Here is a 16,459-nt window from a genome sequence, read left to right as displayed (position 1 = left end):
TTTTGTCTTGTGCTGCTGATGCTTGAATTTCCCCTCTGCTGATCAATAAATTTTATCTTATGCTATAAAGTACTACTGAGAGACCTATTATATAAATATTTGTACATTTTACAAAATTATGACTGTAAAGTTAGTTGAAATCATAAAGACGTTATTTGAACATCAGTAAAATAAACTGTGACACAGTTGCAGTGTGTTTGGGAGGTACACAGCAACAGCAGCACTAATTGCACCAGGTGTGCCTCTGATTGCTGAGGTAAAAGGCTACAAGCAGCTGCAGCGCTGCTTTCTAATGCAGCCGCACATCTTTGCTTACACTTTTGCTTACTTTAATTCAAACATTTTCTTTGCTTTTTTTCAAATTAATTTTTCTGCCTACGTGCCTTGCGTTTGACCCGCACCATGCCACTGTGAGGAAACATGTATTCAACTCTTAACTTCACAACTTGTGACGACTCCAACCTGTCAGGTGTTGACCCTCAGAGACTGCAGGAGCTGACGCACCGCTCCGTCAAAGTAAGCATCATTATCGCTTTGGGCCTGATGATCACTCTGGGAAACATTGCAGTTCTCCTGGTAATTACTTCCTCCGTGGCTGGTTGGTCAAGAAACTCTCGGTACTTTCTGCTCTCTCTCACTGCTGCAGACTCTGCGTTTGGACTGCTGGTCATGCCCTTGAATCTGTGGGTGAGTCTGCTAAAGGACTACACTGAAGGGCCAGATGCTTTTTGTCATGTCGTGGCCTTTTGCAATGCCACCGTCTACTCCACCTGCATGTATACACTGGCCACGATCAGTCTGGAGAGGTACATCGCTGTGTTTTACCCGCTGCAGTATTCATCTCTGATGACAAGGAAAAGGACACTGCTCCTGATTGCCTTCGCCTGGTGCTTCCCTCCCTGTCTACTGTCTCCAATCTCATTTCCAGGTGGCATTATCGAGGTTCATTTTTCGACCGCGTCCCTGGTCTGCAACCCAGCCTACTCGACAAATGTTGGATACTCCCTGAGCTTGACTTGCTTTATATTTTTCCCCTGCTCCATCATTATGACATATGCAAACCTGAGAGTGTGGTGCGCTGCAAAGAGACAGAGACTCAAACTGCGCAAGTACGACTGCGCGCGTCGGAACAGGCACAATGTGGCATCCAGAGTGCTTGTGCCTGTGATGGCAGCTTACTACACGTGTTGGACACCCTGCATGGCAGCTATGATCTACAATGGTAAGCAATGAATGGGTGGAAATAAACAATTACAAGACATGCAGTGGGGAAAAACTGTTTATGACACTCCTCCGACACAAATTGCCTCTAACATACTATAGCCTATCCAGAGTGGATATTGGTGGTATATATGGATGCATGGATAGATGTCTAGGCCTTTTTTACATGCTACAACTCTCTAGAATTATGGTAGAAGTTCGAATTGACCTGACCCCTCATAGTTCATAGTGAGAACATGTTATTTGGCTCCTTTTCAGACACTCAGCTCAAACAATTAAATTTAGTCAATAAGAAAATGAGACGAATGTATCTAGAATCATCAGAGGAAGTCATGTCTTTACAGTTTTTTCCACTAACAGTGATCCCTGAAGCACATAAACCATAACACTTGTAGCCAGTGCATATACCAGGCATGCCAAAATGAATGCACATCCTCTGCTTTACATTCACTTTGTAATTTAATGACACACTTCTCGCTAGACTGTTAACATCGGTCTCTACATGGCTGCACCTTTCTGCCAATTGCCTTTCTAGACTGATACATGTGAAAACACTTTTAGATAATGAGTCCACTTACAAATCAGAGCTTGAGTACTATAAATAGGCCACTAAACATTTGGACAGCAGTGGAGACCAATATTGAACAGAGAGATGTGGATGAAATCATATGGCCAGACCCATAAAGAAGCGGAGATTCAGCCTTATTTTTTGTTTTCTTTTGCTGCACTTTATTTGTTTGAGGAGTCTTAGAACATTTTGAGGAAAAAAACATTTTACTCCTTATTTGTATTTACTAGTCCATACCCATTGAGTACAGCATACCATACCATGACTTAGTCATACCAAAAATTAAAATAAACAGCAACATTCGGCCACAGGGGGAGCCACAGCGATCGGTCGCATTTTAGCCATTTTTAAACAGCGCCACCCAGTTGCCAATTAGAGTTAAATTTCTCCAGTCACCTTGAGGCGTCCTGTTCTACATATCTACCAAGTTTAGTAAAAATCGATATGGCGGTTAGGCCTAGATAAGAAATTAGCTCTGTAGCACCCCTATTTTGTTTGATGGGGTCAATAATGGAGGGGTCCCCTCAGATTATGTGTGGTCATATGCCTACAAAGTTGCGTGGTGATCGGTGAAACCCTTGAGATGTTATACACCTTTATGTGATGAGCCATGCCCTCCGCAATATTCATTGCCTTATAGAAGCTCAGTTTTAGTAAGTTTTCCAACTTTTGCCAAGAGGGAACTTTAGATATTGGTCCCTAGATTATGTTCACCAAGTTTCATGTGGGTCGGTCAAACTTCCTAGGAAGAGATTGATTTTAAGTGTTTTTCCCACAAAATTCAAAATGGCGGAAAATCTGTATTACTGGAAGTTATGGGTTCTTAGGCAAATTTGTTCCTCATGAGGAGAGGCATCTCTGTGCAAAGTTTCATGTCTCTACGACATACGCAGCACGAGATATGCCCATTCAAAGTTTGCAATTTCAAACGGTTGCTATAGCGCCCCCCTTTGGCCAATTGATGTAAAATTGCTTCATTCGCATCCTCCCATGACCCTCTACCACTGTGCCAAATTTCAGGAGGAGAAAAACATGGAACAGACAGAGTTTTCGTCATTATATACATTCCTTTTATTTGGAATCTAAGACACAACCAGCCGATGTTCAACCACATGTCTGTTGATATTGCAGTATTTTTCATGCTTAAGTCAAATTTCTGCATTCAGAGGTAGCAACTGCTTCAAAAGTTAGTATTTGAATCTTCTGCAAGATTAATTAGCTTTCTCTTGTATGTAGGTTTAATGGCTATTCCCCCCTCTACAAATGTCTCCATCCATTCCAGCTTTGCCTGTGCTGAGAGACATAGCCGTCAAAGTTATTTATGTAATTCTGGGCATGAATATACTAATCCAAGGCCAGTTTTATGACTCAGGCCCTTTTTCCTCTGTCTTCGCTTTCTCTCCTTTTTTTTTTTTTTTTTTACTTTTTCTCATTTACCCCAACCACGTGCTGTCTCGGAGTAATCAAGACTGAAAGTGGAGTCATAGCTGCATATTTTTAGAAGTGAAGACCTTTTCCAAAGAGGGCTGTAATTCATCTGATATGGATGAAAATCCCCGCAAAATGAAGCTGACAGTCTTAGCTTAAACTTCAAAGTGTGCCACTGTCCAAACGACAGTGAGCCTCGCTGTAAAGTGGTTGCTTCCCCTCCACCAAATCTACCAGTTAATTTTATACTTTTATATCTATCTATAAATGCTAAATTGATGGCTTCCTGTCGTCGCTGTCAGGGGAAAGATCCACATCTCCGAGGGTGATTTTTCACCTTTTATTATCAGTTGATGTATTGCATGACCTACAGTTTTAAAAATAAATGTATTGATTTATAGACATGATCATAAACCAGCCATGTCTAGACTGTGTTTGTTTGATTTGTGACCCTTTCATAAAAAGGTCAACAGTGTTTTCTGCTGTCTTGTGTAAGCTGATGCTGTGAGTATTTGCTCCACTTCAATCCCCCGTGTTTTCTGCCCCACAGCAGTCTCAGGTAGCAACGTACCAGAGTGGATTGAGTTTGTGGTGGTATGGCTGCCGACCTCCAATGGCTTCCTCAACTGCATCTTCTACTTCTGGATAAACCGAAGCTTCCGCAGGAAATTCCGCCTTGTCCTCCAGAGGCTAGCTCTGACCCTTTGCCCCAAACTGGCTAACACCCTCGGGTGGTGCAGCCCTTCAAAGACACAATTTGTGTCAGGAATTATGGATAATAACAACAGTGTCCATGAACGTTCGTCCAGTGTATCATCCACCTGCACCCTGTTGTCTTTGGTTTAGGACGTCTGCACCTGAAGAGCACCACGGGCATGGTAAAGGGCATGTTCAGTGGCCTCTGTGCTGTTTGCTGCTCAACTGCGTTCATGTTACTGACATATCCCTACACAAGGTATCAAGAGAAAGGTATAGGTTATAAGGCTTGCAATGAGAACGTGTTGCTGCTCAGACAGGCTACGATGGCAAGCACTTGAAACATCATAATTTGAGTTATGTTGGTTATATTTTTCTTATTTTATCAATTTGCAGTGTAAAAGTAGTGTTCAGTTGGAACGCAGTCTCACTTTATAACTTATTTGGATTTTTTTTTTTTTTTGTTTTACTTATGCACAGTCTTGCCAAGATTTGATTTCCTGTCAGAGACAGCCTCTTAAACCACCTTTTAGTTGTTTTATAGTCAGCCATCAACCTTATCTGTCCCCCAGAAATGCCTACAGCTCTATAACCATTCTTTTAATAATATTGCATATTTAGACTTGTTGCTTAGGTCAACTTATTTCCCTTCAGACATTTGGGGTCAGCCGTTTACTTAATCACAAGAAACTGATATTTAGACCTTTATTCATGTGAGACATCTGTGACCTAACATCACTATCTGATCATCGCCACGAGCACTTTGAAGGATTGAGGCCGACTACCTCGTCTTCAATTTAAACTGTGCATCGAAGACCTTGGCATATAACAGCTGGGGGAAGTTGACCTTTAAGTCACAGCATTTGAGTGTATGCAAGGAGAAAAGTAATTATGCAGCTACACTGTAGAAAGGTCACCACATTTGTGCTAGCAAGAGATAACTCTGGTAACTTCTGAGGCTGCGGTTGTTTATTCTGAGATATTAAGTCCATTATCTTGTACTACGGTCTGAATTCAACTTGACAGTGCCCCGTGTCATCTTCGTCTGAAGAGTATAGTTTTTAAAAATATTCAATATATATAGATATTCAGAAGCATTTTACGCAGCTTATTTTAGCCTTTGGGTTGCTGCTTGGTGTCACCATCATTCAGGTTTGTACAAATGGCGTCACTCTACACACACTTGTAGAAATTACTGACGTGTGTTAAGCATCAGAGGGTGTGTACCTAAATTCTGTTAAAACAATGACCAACTTAATCATGACCTTTGTGTGTATGCATTTTGTTATGTTTCTAAATTCCTAATTTTATATTAAAAAAATGAACAAATAATGTTTGATAATGTATTGATTTATGGATGATCTATGAAATAAAGCATTATGCCTTTGCACTGAGTCTTCACTTAGTCCAATTAAGTATTCACAAAGGTATACGTGCACGCAGATGCTCACGTGACAAGTGTTTACTAATCGGTCTGTATCGTAATTTTCGGTCATTTGTTCTGCTGCTCTCACATTACTACAACAACTACAACAACACAGACCTGTCAAAGGGTCAGTAAAGCGTAACATGCTCATAGTACAGGAGTGGTTCACAGTATGACAGCATGTAACTGTATGAGCTTCTCTGCCGTGTCAGACAAATCATGGTTTGTTTCCAGTGAGCATCACTCCTTCCGTATGCTGTGGAAATATCTGGGGCCAGGTGCAGAGTAGGACTGCAAACACTTCTGCAACACTTGTAGATGCTGCTGTTGAATTGTTTTTTCAGTAGATGGAATCGAAAAGCCAATTCCTGGCATTTCATGCTTGCAATGTTTCCTCAATGTTTCCCACCAATGAACTATTAGAGCAACTGAAAGTTCACTGACATGATTATACAGCAGACCAGAAGTGTAGAGGTGGGTATACTCAGGCATACAGGGTATACCCACCTCTTTCTCTGTCCATTTACAGTATACCTACCTATCAGCCAAAAAGCCATTGGAATATATGAGAGTTTACCCTCTTCCTCCTCAGTTACTTACCAGTCTACCTAGTAGAACACCCACCTCAACAACTACCACAACACCACTGCAACAGACACATGGGTTTGCCATGCTTTGCACCAACATTTGACATGTTTGTCATGTTTGCTCTGTGTTTACTTTCCTCAGTTTTACATCTAATAAATTGTCTTATGATGAATCATTTGAATTGGATTATGCTAATCACAACCTACAGTCACTACCTGCAGTGCCACATTAGATAACAGGTTGAGCCAGGGTTATGGAGTCAGAGAACATTATTGAAATTAATCTGAGGATGAGAATGTAATGCATCGGCTTCTGAATAATGGATGGGCATAAATTTGATTGATTGTGTGCCTGATGAACAACAACAGAGCAACAGGTCTATATATAAACACGTAGCCAACAACTTGTTTGTGAAGCAGCTACAAGTAGTTTCACAGAGGTAGTTTGTAAAGAATGAGGTTAGAAAGAAACAAACCATGACAGATAGATGCACACTGATCAGCCAAAACATTAAAACCACTGGCGGGTGAAGTGAATAACATTCATCATCTTATTACAGTGCAATATTCCATTGGGAAACCTTGGGTCCTGGCATTCATGTAAATGCTACCTGATGCCCTCCACCCACCCGAACACTGTTGCAGACCAATTAAACACCCTTATGGCAATCGCTCCCGACAATGGCAGTGGCCCCCCAGCAGGACAACGCACCATGCCACACCACAAAAACTGCTCAGGAATGACCCGATGAATGGGACAAAGAACTCAAGGTGTTGACCTGGCCTCCAAATACCCCAGATCCCAAACTGAATCTGGGTCAAACTGCCAAACTCAGCAGCACTGATCAAATATGAGTCAAGATTCTGTCACTGCATTGCTTATTTCGCTCATCAAATGTTTTCAGAAACATATTTTAATGTACTGTTTAGCTGTAAAATGAGGAAGTTTGTGACCTGGCTGCCATGTTGCCGAGCACCGCTCCTTGGCCAGAACAAACTTTTTTCATTCTACTGCTACATACTACACTAAAATATGTTTCTGTAAATATCCGAGTTGAGAAATAGGCAATGCAGTTACAGAATTTTGATGAATATTTCATCAGTGCTGCCCAGCTGGACCACAGTTCTGAACAGTGATTGACATGGGTGACAGCTGTGTTAGAGGCTCTGCAACTCTAATTGGATGTTTTTGATTAGCTGTGGTGAGGTCTAGCAAATGCCATTAGAAGATCTGCAAGCAGGAGGAAGTTAAGAAGTTAACAAGTCCAGCTTTAATATGTGTGACGACAATGGTTTGCAAATTAGTAATGAAATATTGATATAAGGCAGGTGTAACCACATGGGCCATGGAAAGTGCTGAAGTCTAATTTGCTCAGGTATATAAAGCTGTTCACCTGACATTACTTGTACCAAAACTGGTATATTTATTAACTCATATTGATGCGGCGTGATGCAGAGCCCCAGGCTTCAGAATGTGACTTGGCTGCTAAGAAAATCTGACTTTATTTCGTGAGTTAAGTTTTTTCCTTTCATGGGTCTAAGTCCTTCAAACTAAGTGAAGCTGGGAATGTTTTTATTGTGAGAGGTGAGTGTTTTAGCGAACCTTTTAGGCAGTTGTCAAAGCTGCAAAACCCTTTTGGGATTCCATCTCCAGACAGAAAATTTGACACTGACGTTGGTTATCTGTATGCAGGCGAATCTCTGCTGCCATGGTATCACTGCGTGCCTGAAAATGAAGGTTGAATTTGATTTTATAACATTGTTTCAAGTAAATTAAATGAGACTGTGTATGTGTATTCCATGAGAAGGTGACCTTTTTGACTAAGTCAATCCACTTGTCAAGCATCATGTTGATTCCAGCAGCATCTATAAGTGTTTTTCCTCTGTTCGAGATTTTTGCCGAGCAGGTCTCCCAGGACACTGGAGTGTTGTGCATTAGCAGCCTCAGCTCTCCTTGAGGATGACTGCTGACAGAAATGACAGGCGATCCAGTCATGGGGAATGATGTCTATCTGAAGGCTCCATATACTCCCACAGATACAATATGCTTTCTCATAACAGGTCATCCTTCTGTCTGGTCATGCCTCTTGCCACAACACCAAGGCTGAAAAGGCTAAAGGCTAAAATATCTTTAATGCTCTTGAGGTTGAAAACTTAGAGAATATCTTCAGCTGGGATCTGACAAAATACATTTAAACATTCCTTACTTTCCATAACTACACAAAAAACATCCCAGTTTTGTCATCATATTGTCTCCAGACATTATTTCAAACCATCTCTTTGTGCACAGTCTTTATCAGTGTGACACTATCACAGTAATAATGTTGGGTTGTTTTTCATCATTGCATAATGTCTTTGCCACCATGTGTGACAGCATTGTGTTTACTGAGTTTGCTGCTGCTCCATGTCCATGAGATAAACATGGCTGAATTCTGCGATGAATTTATTAGAGTGGGTGCACAAGTCAGATTAGCCATTTTAATATGTATTTTCTCTGTTTCTGGTTAAGGCCAAATGAAACAGCTGACATATAATAACATCTTATGGTTGTAGTGCCACCTTGTGTTTATACTAAGTATGACATGGGAAAATGGACAAGACCTTTTAAACGTCAATACATGTTGCTGTCATTCTATACTACTGAGAGTGTATTTTTTCATTAGGTTTCTCCATGTTGTTTGTTGGTTGCTGATGCACATTTAAGAAACCCAAGGTAGTACTGGACTCTTCTTCAGATTCACTGATTATTCTTTTTAAACAATTCGTCAATTAACATAATGAGGGCCTCCAGATCTTGATATATCTGGCCTGATTAAACCAGCATGAATCAATGGGTGTTGATTTGTGCTTCCTATGGTTTGCTGGTGACAGGCATTCTGCGCTGTGAGGGCTCTTGCGGACGTTGCAGATGGGAAGGCTTTAATTTCAATCACGGCTTCCTGCTCCTCTCCACAGGACAAGTAGCTGTTAGGAGCAGGCATATGCAGAACTCAAGTATTATTCACTTTGTGCTTGTATCGTACCACGAAATGGCAAACAACAAATCAGAGTATTAGTGCACATCCACATTATCAGCTATCTGAATACAGTTTTTACATTAAACACAGTGGTTGACATTTATAAACACGAGGAGTGTGAAGATTTGTGTGCCACTCACCTCCCTGTAAAGCATGAAAAGTGAACTTTTGTAGTGCTATTATGAATTTGTTGCCTGCCGCCACGATGTGTAACACTATTAGAGTGTTAGGGTTTTAAAGCCATTTGTTATTGGAGCTCATGGCCTTTGGTCAAAGTATGAATGAACACCCATCTGAGCTACTGTAGCCAGGAGCAGGTTTGAAATTGAACCCCGTTGTTAAATTTTTAATATCTGCGTTTCTTTCAAATTAGCATAGTGCTGTTGTGACATGCTGGTGAGGTTATACATATTTAAAGGAAGGGAGAATCACACAATGGTGGATATTTAACAATACACAACCATAATCATCTGAGACGGTGTTTAAACATGATGATGTGCTAATGCAACAGCGGTGACCACACAGGACACAAGGCTGTGACAATAGGCAGCTGCCTCGTCTAATGACAAAGTAATGTGTGTGTGAGTGGACTTGTGTTGCTACTGCCACTACAGGTGTTAGTTGAATTAGAGCTCCAGACCGCTCAACACTTTAAGTTGTTGTCCCAGCTACTCTGTACTTGTGTTTTGGGGCTTATTCCTTGTTCCCAACATCACCCTATAATTTCTGAACTTGTGACTGGTCTCAACAATAATAGAAATCAGACTTTTCTCTTGAAAGAGCCCACTGCAAAGTTCAGAAGCTTATTTCCACCAAAGTTAGTTTACGTCTGTCCTCTCTGGCCTCCATACCCATCATTGTTTTCTAAGTTAGATTGCTAGTTTCAAACCCTGCACCAGAAAGCACCTTAAATTCGGTTAGCATTTGCTAAAATTGGTTCTGTTCTTTCAATGTAAATAGGTATTAAGCATATTTTTCAGTTTGTTCTGCACCTATGACACAATTTACTGTAGGCAAGGATGTAAATTAAGGGTTCTAATTATAGCTAACACAAAAATTTGTGGAGGAAATATTGGAGGGTTCAATTTGTTATTCTTAAAAGCATTTCTAAATTGTGTCATTCAGACACTTAAATTACTGTTTCAGGGCTTTCACTGTGGTCATTTCATTTCCTGGGGATAATTTTAAGAGGCTGGTCATGTACACAAACAGTTTTTTTGTTCTGTTTTTAATAATATTTTGCTGTATTTGTCTGACAAATGGCACACATGGAGTAAATTACAGGTTTTGTTTTTTAATTAATATTTGGGCTTTTTTATGCCTTTCTTGGACAGGAAAGATAAGGCATGAAACAGGGAGAGAGAAGGGATGACATGAAGTAGTGGGCCATAGGACTGAATCATACCTGTGGCTGCTACAGCAAGGACATGGCCTTTGTACATGGGATAGCATGCCATATATACATACATTTATAAATCTTGTTGTTCACACAGTGTATCAGTGACAAGCCACTTACACTTAATTTGAAAGATTAATTTTATTCAAAGAGACTTAATGACAGGAAATGTCAGCTGAAATGCAAAGAGATGGCAGATATTTTTCTTTAAAGTCAACCAACGAGATTTTGACATCTGCAAGTAGTCACATGTAAAAATAGCAGCAAGTTACACTCAGAAATTTTGAACTTTGGTCGATTGACAGGTGGTAAATGGACTTCAAATTGCTACGATCATTGTAGTTGTAAAATACTTGTTTTGATAGTACTAGGAAATAAAATAGCCTATTTCAGAATATTCATTAAAAAGGAGTGATTTCAGAAATGCTGTGTAAAGCTCATATTACATATTTAACAGTGTCATCATCTGAACAGCAACCTAGAGAATTCAGAGAGGGTGAGTAACTGAAATAGCTGATTAAATATGCATGTACTGTAGCCTGAAAGACACCCATCTACGGCTCTAATGACTGAGGGCAAGTCCCTCAATTTACCAACTAACACACACACATCAGACCTCATGGAATACAATTCAAACCCTCCAGTGACAGATGCTGGTTTCACTCACTCAAAACATAAAACCAAGATGCATAACGACAAACAAAGCTGTGAAAAAGCATCAGTTAAATAACAAATGGCATAGTGAGGAACGATTAGCATTTTCACACAGAGCAATCAAATAAAAACTTCTCATCTTTCAAGGGTATTTACTCATCATTCACTGTCAGCTATTATATCTGGGTAATAAAATATTTTTGTATCATTACATACTACATAATTTTATATTACTATATAGATCAGGCAGTTTGATAATTTACACAAATTCCTCGTAACAGATCTGTAGAAAAAAAACCCACATTCTACCTTAAATATTCACTGATACAATATAACTCACCACTATTTTTAAAAACAGAACAGACATGAAGATTTGACACCGCAATCACATAATTGGAAAGATTATGCATTTACAATGAAATGATGCAATGCTTAACCAGATCTGCGCAGTAAGGAGTGAACCTAGTTCTTACTGACAGACAGGCAGCAGTAACATTTCTCTATTTGATCTAAGAAAATGCATCGGAAGTTATAATTTAGTGTAAAAAATTGAATGGTCACGGCTAGCTATAACCCTGATTCCATCACCATTCTGCATCCTAACATCTCCTTCAATGTCTCCATTTTGTCTATCTGTGTAATGATGATGCGTGTATACCAGGCTGCTAACGTGATCTCGCTCTGAGCAGGCAAATGGGTAATGAACAAACAAAGACCAAATGGATCAAATGCATATGAAAAGTTTTAAGTTAAACATTAATGACAATATGCATAGTGACAAGGATATACAAAGAAACGGAAGGCAGACAATTTAATTAAGTCTCTGCCCCAACTGTCTGCTCGGTGCACGCTATGTAGACGGACGAGGACGAAAACACTTTAACAAACTGCTCCCCTCCTTCTCTCGCTGCAGAGGAGGCAGACGCTCCCAATGGTGTGCATTCAGGGTGAGGAGGATTTGGTCAAACATTTCAAGGCCTCCAGATGAAGAGTGAGATGAAAACGGGATGCCAGCACTCAAGAGGACTTGTGTTCACACATGTAGAAGCGATACATGACGCCAACGACAATTGCAACAATCGCAGGTATCAACCACGTGGTCCAGGAGCTGCTGGAATAATAATTTAATATTAGTTATTTATTTTTTGAGGCAATTAAAATGGATTTAATACATGAGAAAGTCAACCATTTGATAGAAATATGAATTATATACGGTCATGGCTCATTTCTTTTTTAAATTTGTGACTTTGTCAGTGTTTGTGTTGCTCATCTTAAAGATCATCCAAATCAATAACACAAAAATCTGTGAAAATCACATTAAACAATTTGCAGAAAAAGCACTTTTGACAGAGATTCATACACGTCAGCAGAATCATTTGCACTCTCTTTATGTTTTTCTTCTCACTTGTGAGCTGTCAATATTGCAAGAGGACTTTGTTCACTACAAACTATAGTGATCTATGTTCACTCGCAGCACTTGGTGAATATGAAAACTAAAATGAAACCAGTAAACAATGAGCCTGACACTCAGTGTTCATCATCATAACTCACCTGGACTCTCCTGAGTTTGCGACTTGTTCATCCTGTAGCAGAAAAAAAGGACACAAATTAAAACCAAATATTGCATTATTTAGCTACAAACCAAAAACTTAACTGTTTTTGTTCATTTCTGTTCCAGTGACTTTTCTGTAGCAGTTTTCATGAAAAACTGGGATTACCTTTGCGGTGTCTTTTCGTCTGTCGCACTACAAAAAAAAAAACAACAACAATAAATTAGTATTACTGCCTTCATCTGATGGCGGATAAACCCCCCCCCCCCCGCAAAAGTAGTGATAGAGCACTATAATATTTTGGGGGTACTCAAAAACTATCAAGGGCAGAGGAGGCCTGATCTTACCATGGCAAGCTCCCCAATGAAGTACTGCTGGAGCATCTCCCTGGCATCTGTGGAATGACCCACATCCTCAAAGCTCTCAGTGGCATCTGCGCCCGCCTGCTCCAGCAAAACTTCCTCACCTCCCGGATGCTGAAATCACAGAATGGGTAAACACAGTGTCCTTACGTGCCCCACAGTAGGATATCATACCATTAACTTCTATGATTGATTTGCCCAAAGCAATGACAGCATATTTGAAATCATGCACCCATATGCACCAATGTGGCCTTTCAGTGGTGAAAAGTTAGCCAAGTACATTTACTAAAACACTGTACTTTAAATTTGAGATATTTAACTGTATGAGAGTATTTCATTTGTGTGCTATTTAAAGGAGAGCGACGCCCATTTGCAAAGTTATTCCTATGGTCTAAGACAGTCCAAAAATATTGGCAAACATGAAAAACTCTCTCCCAAGTCCAAAACTCAAATTTGTGATGTCATAGGGTTTAAAGTCTGGAACTGCACCACAGACAATGAACTGGGAAAGATGCTAACGTCAACACTGAGAGCACCCAGGGGAACGCTCTGAATACAGGGTGTCTACAGGTAGCAGGTTACATTTAATGCTTTTTAAGACCCGTTCAAGACACCTTATGACCAAATTTAGAACAGATTTTTGGACAACTTATGTTTTACTTATTTAAGCATTGCAGGCAACTTTTATATATGTGGTCTTGTGCAGATGTAAGTGTTACATAGGAATATGGTTATTAGAGTGAGTTATGTCAATCTACATTTTGCCAACAGGTAAAAGAAAGTATGCAGTAAATGACAGTATTATAGTTTTTAAAAGATCTGTAACATTAGAAATGTGAAACTTTTACATAGAAAGGCTTCACTCATTTTCACAAAAAGACATTTAAAAATGGATAACTAACTAACCGACTACTTAGTGACTTTCAAGGCCTTATTTGTGTAGCATTGAATTTAAGACATTTTAAGGACCTGTAGTCACCCTAGATTATATGAACTTGTTCAACAGCGCATGCCCTGTGCACAATTTGCTATCACCCTGGATTATATGTGTACTTTTTCTGTTTCAGAACACCACAGTAGAATAAAGCTCATTTGGGTATAAAGACAAAAACATAATATGTTCTTTGGGTCCACAAAATCAGGCTCCCATTCACTGTCTGTGGAGCAGGTAAAGACTTTACACCCTATAAACATTTTAAGTTTCCTTCTCTGGTTTCTGGCTTTGAGAGAGTAGCTCATGTTCACAAGTACTGATTGAACTTTTTTAGGCCATGGAAATAACATATTGTTCTCCTTTAATACTTATACACCACCACTACATTTAAGAGGGAAATTTTGTACTTTTTCCTGCAATACAATAGGCAGCCAAAGCCGCCAGTTACTTTACGGATTGGGATTTATACATACAAGTCATGAGATCAGCTTCTAAAACACATTGCATTCTCATTAGTTACTCAACTGCATTTAAAATGTTTAAAATTAGCTCCACTGCAAGCTCCAATCACATTATATATTTTGCATAATTTAATACGTATGACTGCTTTTGATAAGTTTAGAAAGTTAGCCAATATTTTCATCATCTATAAACTTAGTTTAAAGGTTTGGATGTAGAACTTGATTGAGTTTTTTTAACTCTGTGGCATGACTATCTCCAAACTGGTATTTCTACTGCCACTTATTACAGTGGTGCATATTGTTATCTTGTCTATCTAGTTGTATAGGCCAACTTTAGCGTGTCAAGTGTCAGACTCTCATCAGAAACAGGATTATCAGGATGTAATTTTCCACAATTAACCCAAGTTGTTACAATTACTGCATGATTGCCAACAATATTGCTGTTAAGGATAATATTATATGTGTATACAGATACATTTCTGCTTACAAGCAACAGCAGTGTTTTTAAATGGTAGGCAAACTTAGCTAGCGTTAGTTGTTAGCTAATGTTAGCGAAACATTAACGTATAGTATAATTAATGTTGCCAGTCTGGTTTGCGCGAGAGAAACGCTAACCTAAAATGGCTTGACCTTGTTTAACCCCGAGGTTACTCAAAATGTAAACTTTATACTTTAAATGTTGGACATTTCCACTGTTAGTTAACCTGAGCGAAGACAGTTGGCAAACGTGACACGTCAATACATAATCAAGGCTAACAATCGTTTTGTAAATCCAGGAAGTAATCGTAGCCCAAAGAGGAAACCAAAGGCGCAAAGCTCAAGCTTTAAATATGTCAGTAATAGTGCTAAAGAAGTTGCAACCAGCTGACAGAGAGTGTTTCTTACCTCTTCAAGGAAACCTGTGATGTCATACACTTTATCGTGGATGATGAGCCATGTGTCACTGCTCATATTATGCACTCTTATCTCCTCTAATGTGTAACATTTCACACCACCTTCTACTGTTTCGCCGTTTTCCTCAACATTGGCGTTTTCAGTGGGTTCACAGCACGTGTTAATGAGGTTGTCGTTAATTTCCTCACCCATTTTAACGTTAATGCAAATAACCTAACGCTGGCTATATCGACAGAGCAGCAAGCTAACGTTAGCTTGTTATGCAGGTCTGGAGGTAACGCCAGCTAGCAACGTCTCAGAGCAGTTTCCACCCCGTCTGAATGAGGCCAATTGTGCTCATAGAAAGCTCCTAACGACACCACAGAGGCGAGGCGTCATTAACAACCGTATTACCACACAAATGCTAAACAATGATGGGTTACGAAAGAGAAAAAAAACACCCTAACCCGGCACATCAGCAGACATGTGAAACAGACCAATGACATCCGTGTTACTTTAGCATGAAGCGCAAACACGACAACGGACCAATGAGATGGCGAGTTTCCTGTTGGCGACCAATCACAATCGACCACTTGATGATCATGAGACGAGAAAGTGTGCTGAGGTTGTCAACTGCGCGCTGTCATTGCGCATATGTTTGTCGTTGCCATAGACATGTTATTTAATGTGGACCTGTTTAACATTTTATGACCTTTACTTTGTTAAGGGATATTTTAAAGCATTGCAATTATGTTGCACTTTCAGCTTCAGACTAAAGCAAGCAATAAAAATATGTTTGTCTGTTATTTAAAAAAAAAAGGGCTGGCAAATGTTGTCTTGTAATAACTGATGATGTAATACAGTAATTTAATATTGTCTATTACATTATGTGTAATAGACAATATAGACAATCTTTTTTTTGCAAGCTTTTATTTAGGTTATTATGTGTAATTTTCTTTTTAGGAATTAGTGTTATTATTGTTATTAATTCCCCCCTTTTAAGAATAATGATAATAATAGTACACTCTTATTTCATTTGTTTTTATCATGTGCTGCTTGTTTTTATAGTATGGAATACTTAATTATCTTATGTGATATTTTATGTCTGTCATGTATGATGTGTCTTAAGCAAATTGAGTTTACACAACTAAAATGTGCTACGTAAATAAGGTTGACTTGACTTGATTTAATTATATTACATAAGAACATTAATCCCAATCAATTAAATTTAGTTTCTTCAGTGCATAACATTTCAGTGTTTGTCACACAGTGTAAGCACAAACTGA

The 16,459-nt window shown here is 39.3% G+C and overlaps 2 protein-coding genes across 3 annotated transcripts; one reads left to right on the top strand and one right to left on the bottom strand.

Annotated features, from left to right (window-relative positions):
- Positions 1-288: 288 nt before the first annotated feature.
- On the top strand, positions 289-5,160 carry zgc:162592 (uncharacterized protein LOC561993 homolog). Its single transcript, XM_049600383.1, has 2 exons — positions 289-1,222; positions 3,768-5,160. Exons 1-2 carry the CDS (start codon positions 421-423, stop codon positions 4,061-4,063), a joined length of 1,098 nt encoding a protein of 365 aa, XP_049456340.1. The 5' UTR covers positions 289-420; the 3' UTR covers positions 4,064-5,160.
- Positions 5,161-10,461: 5,301 nt separating this feature from the next.
- On the bottom strand, positions 10,462-15,689 carry LOC125906170 (cytochrome b5). Of its 2 annotated transcripts, none has more exons than XM_049604623.1 (5): positions 15,186-15,689; positions 12,891-13,019; positions 12,712-12,738; positions 12,545-12,576; positions 10,462-12,104 (listed from the first exon to the last, which is right to left on the bottom strand). In XM_049604623.1, the coding sequence occupies exons 1-5, from the start codon at positions 15,384-15,386 to the stop codon at positions 12,011-12,013; spliced, it is 483 nt and encodes a 160-aa protein (XP_049460580.1). In that variant the 5' UTR covers positions 15,387-15,689; the 3' UTR covers positions 10,462-12,010. The 2 variants fall into 2 exon arrangements, with proteins under 2 accessions (XP_049460580.1, XP_049460588.1); XM_049604631.1 differs by having other exon boundaries at positions 10,462-12,101.
- Between the last annotated feature and the right edge of the window lie 770 nt (positions 15,690-16,459).

Source organism: Epinephelus fuscoguttatus, linkage group LG2 (genome assembly GCF_011397635.1).
Source record: "Epinephelus fuscoguttatus linkage group LG2, E.fuscoguttatus.final_Chr_v1".
In the NCBI taxonomy this organism is placed as follows: Eukaryota; Metazoa; Chordata; class Actinopteri; order Perciformes; family Serranidae; genus Epinephelus; species Epinephelus fuscoguttatus.
This window is presented reverse-complemented; position numbering and strand designations above follow the sequence as displayed.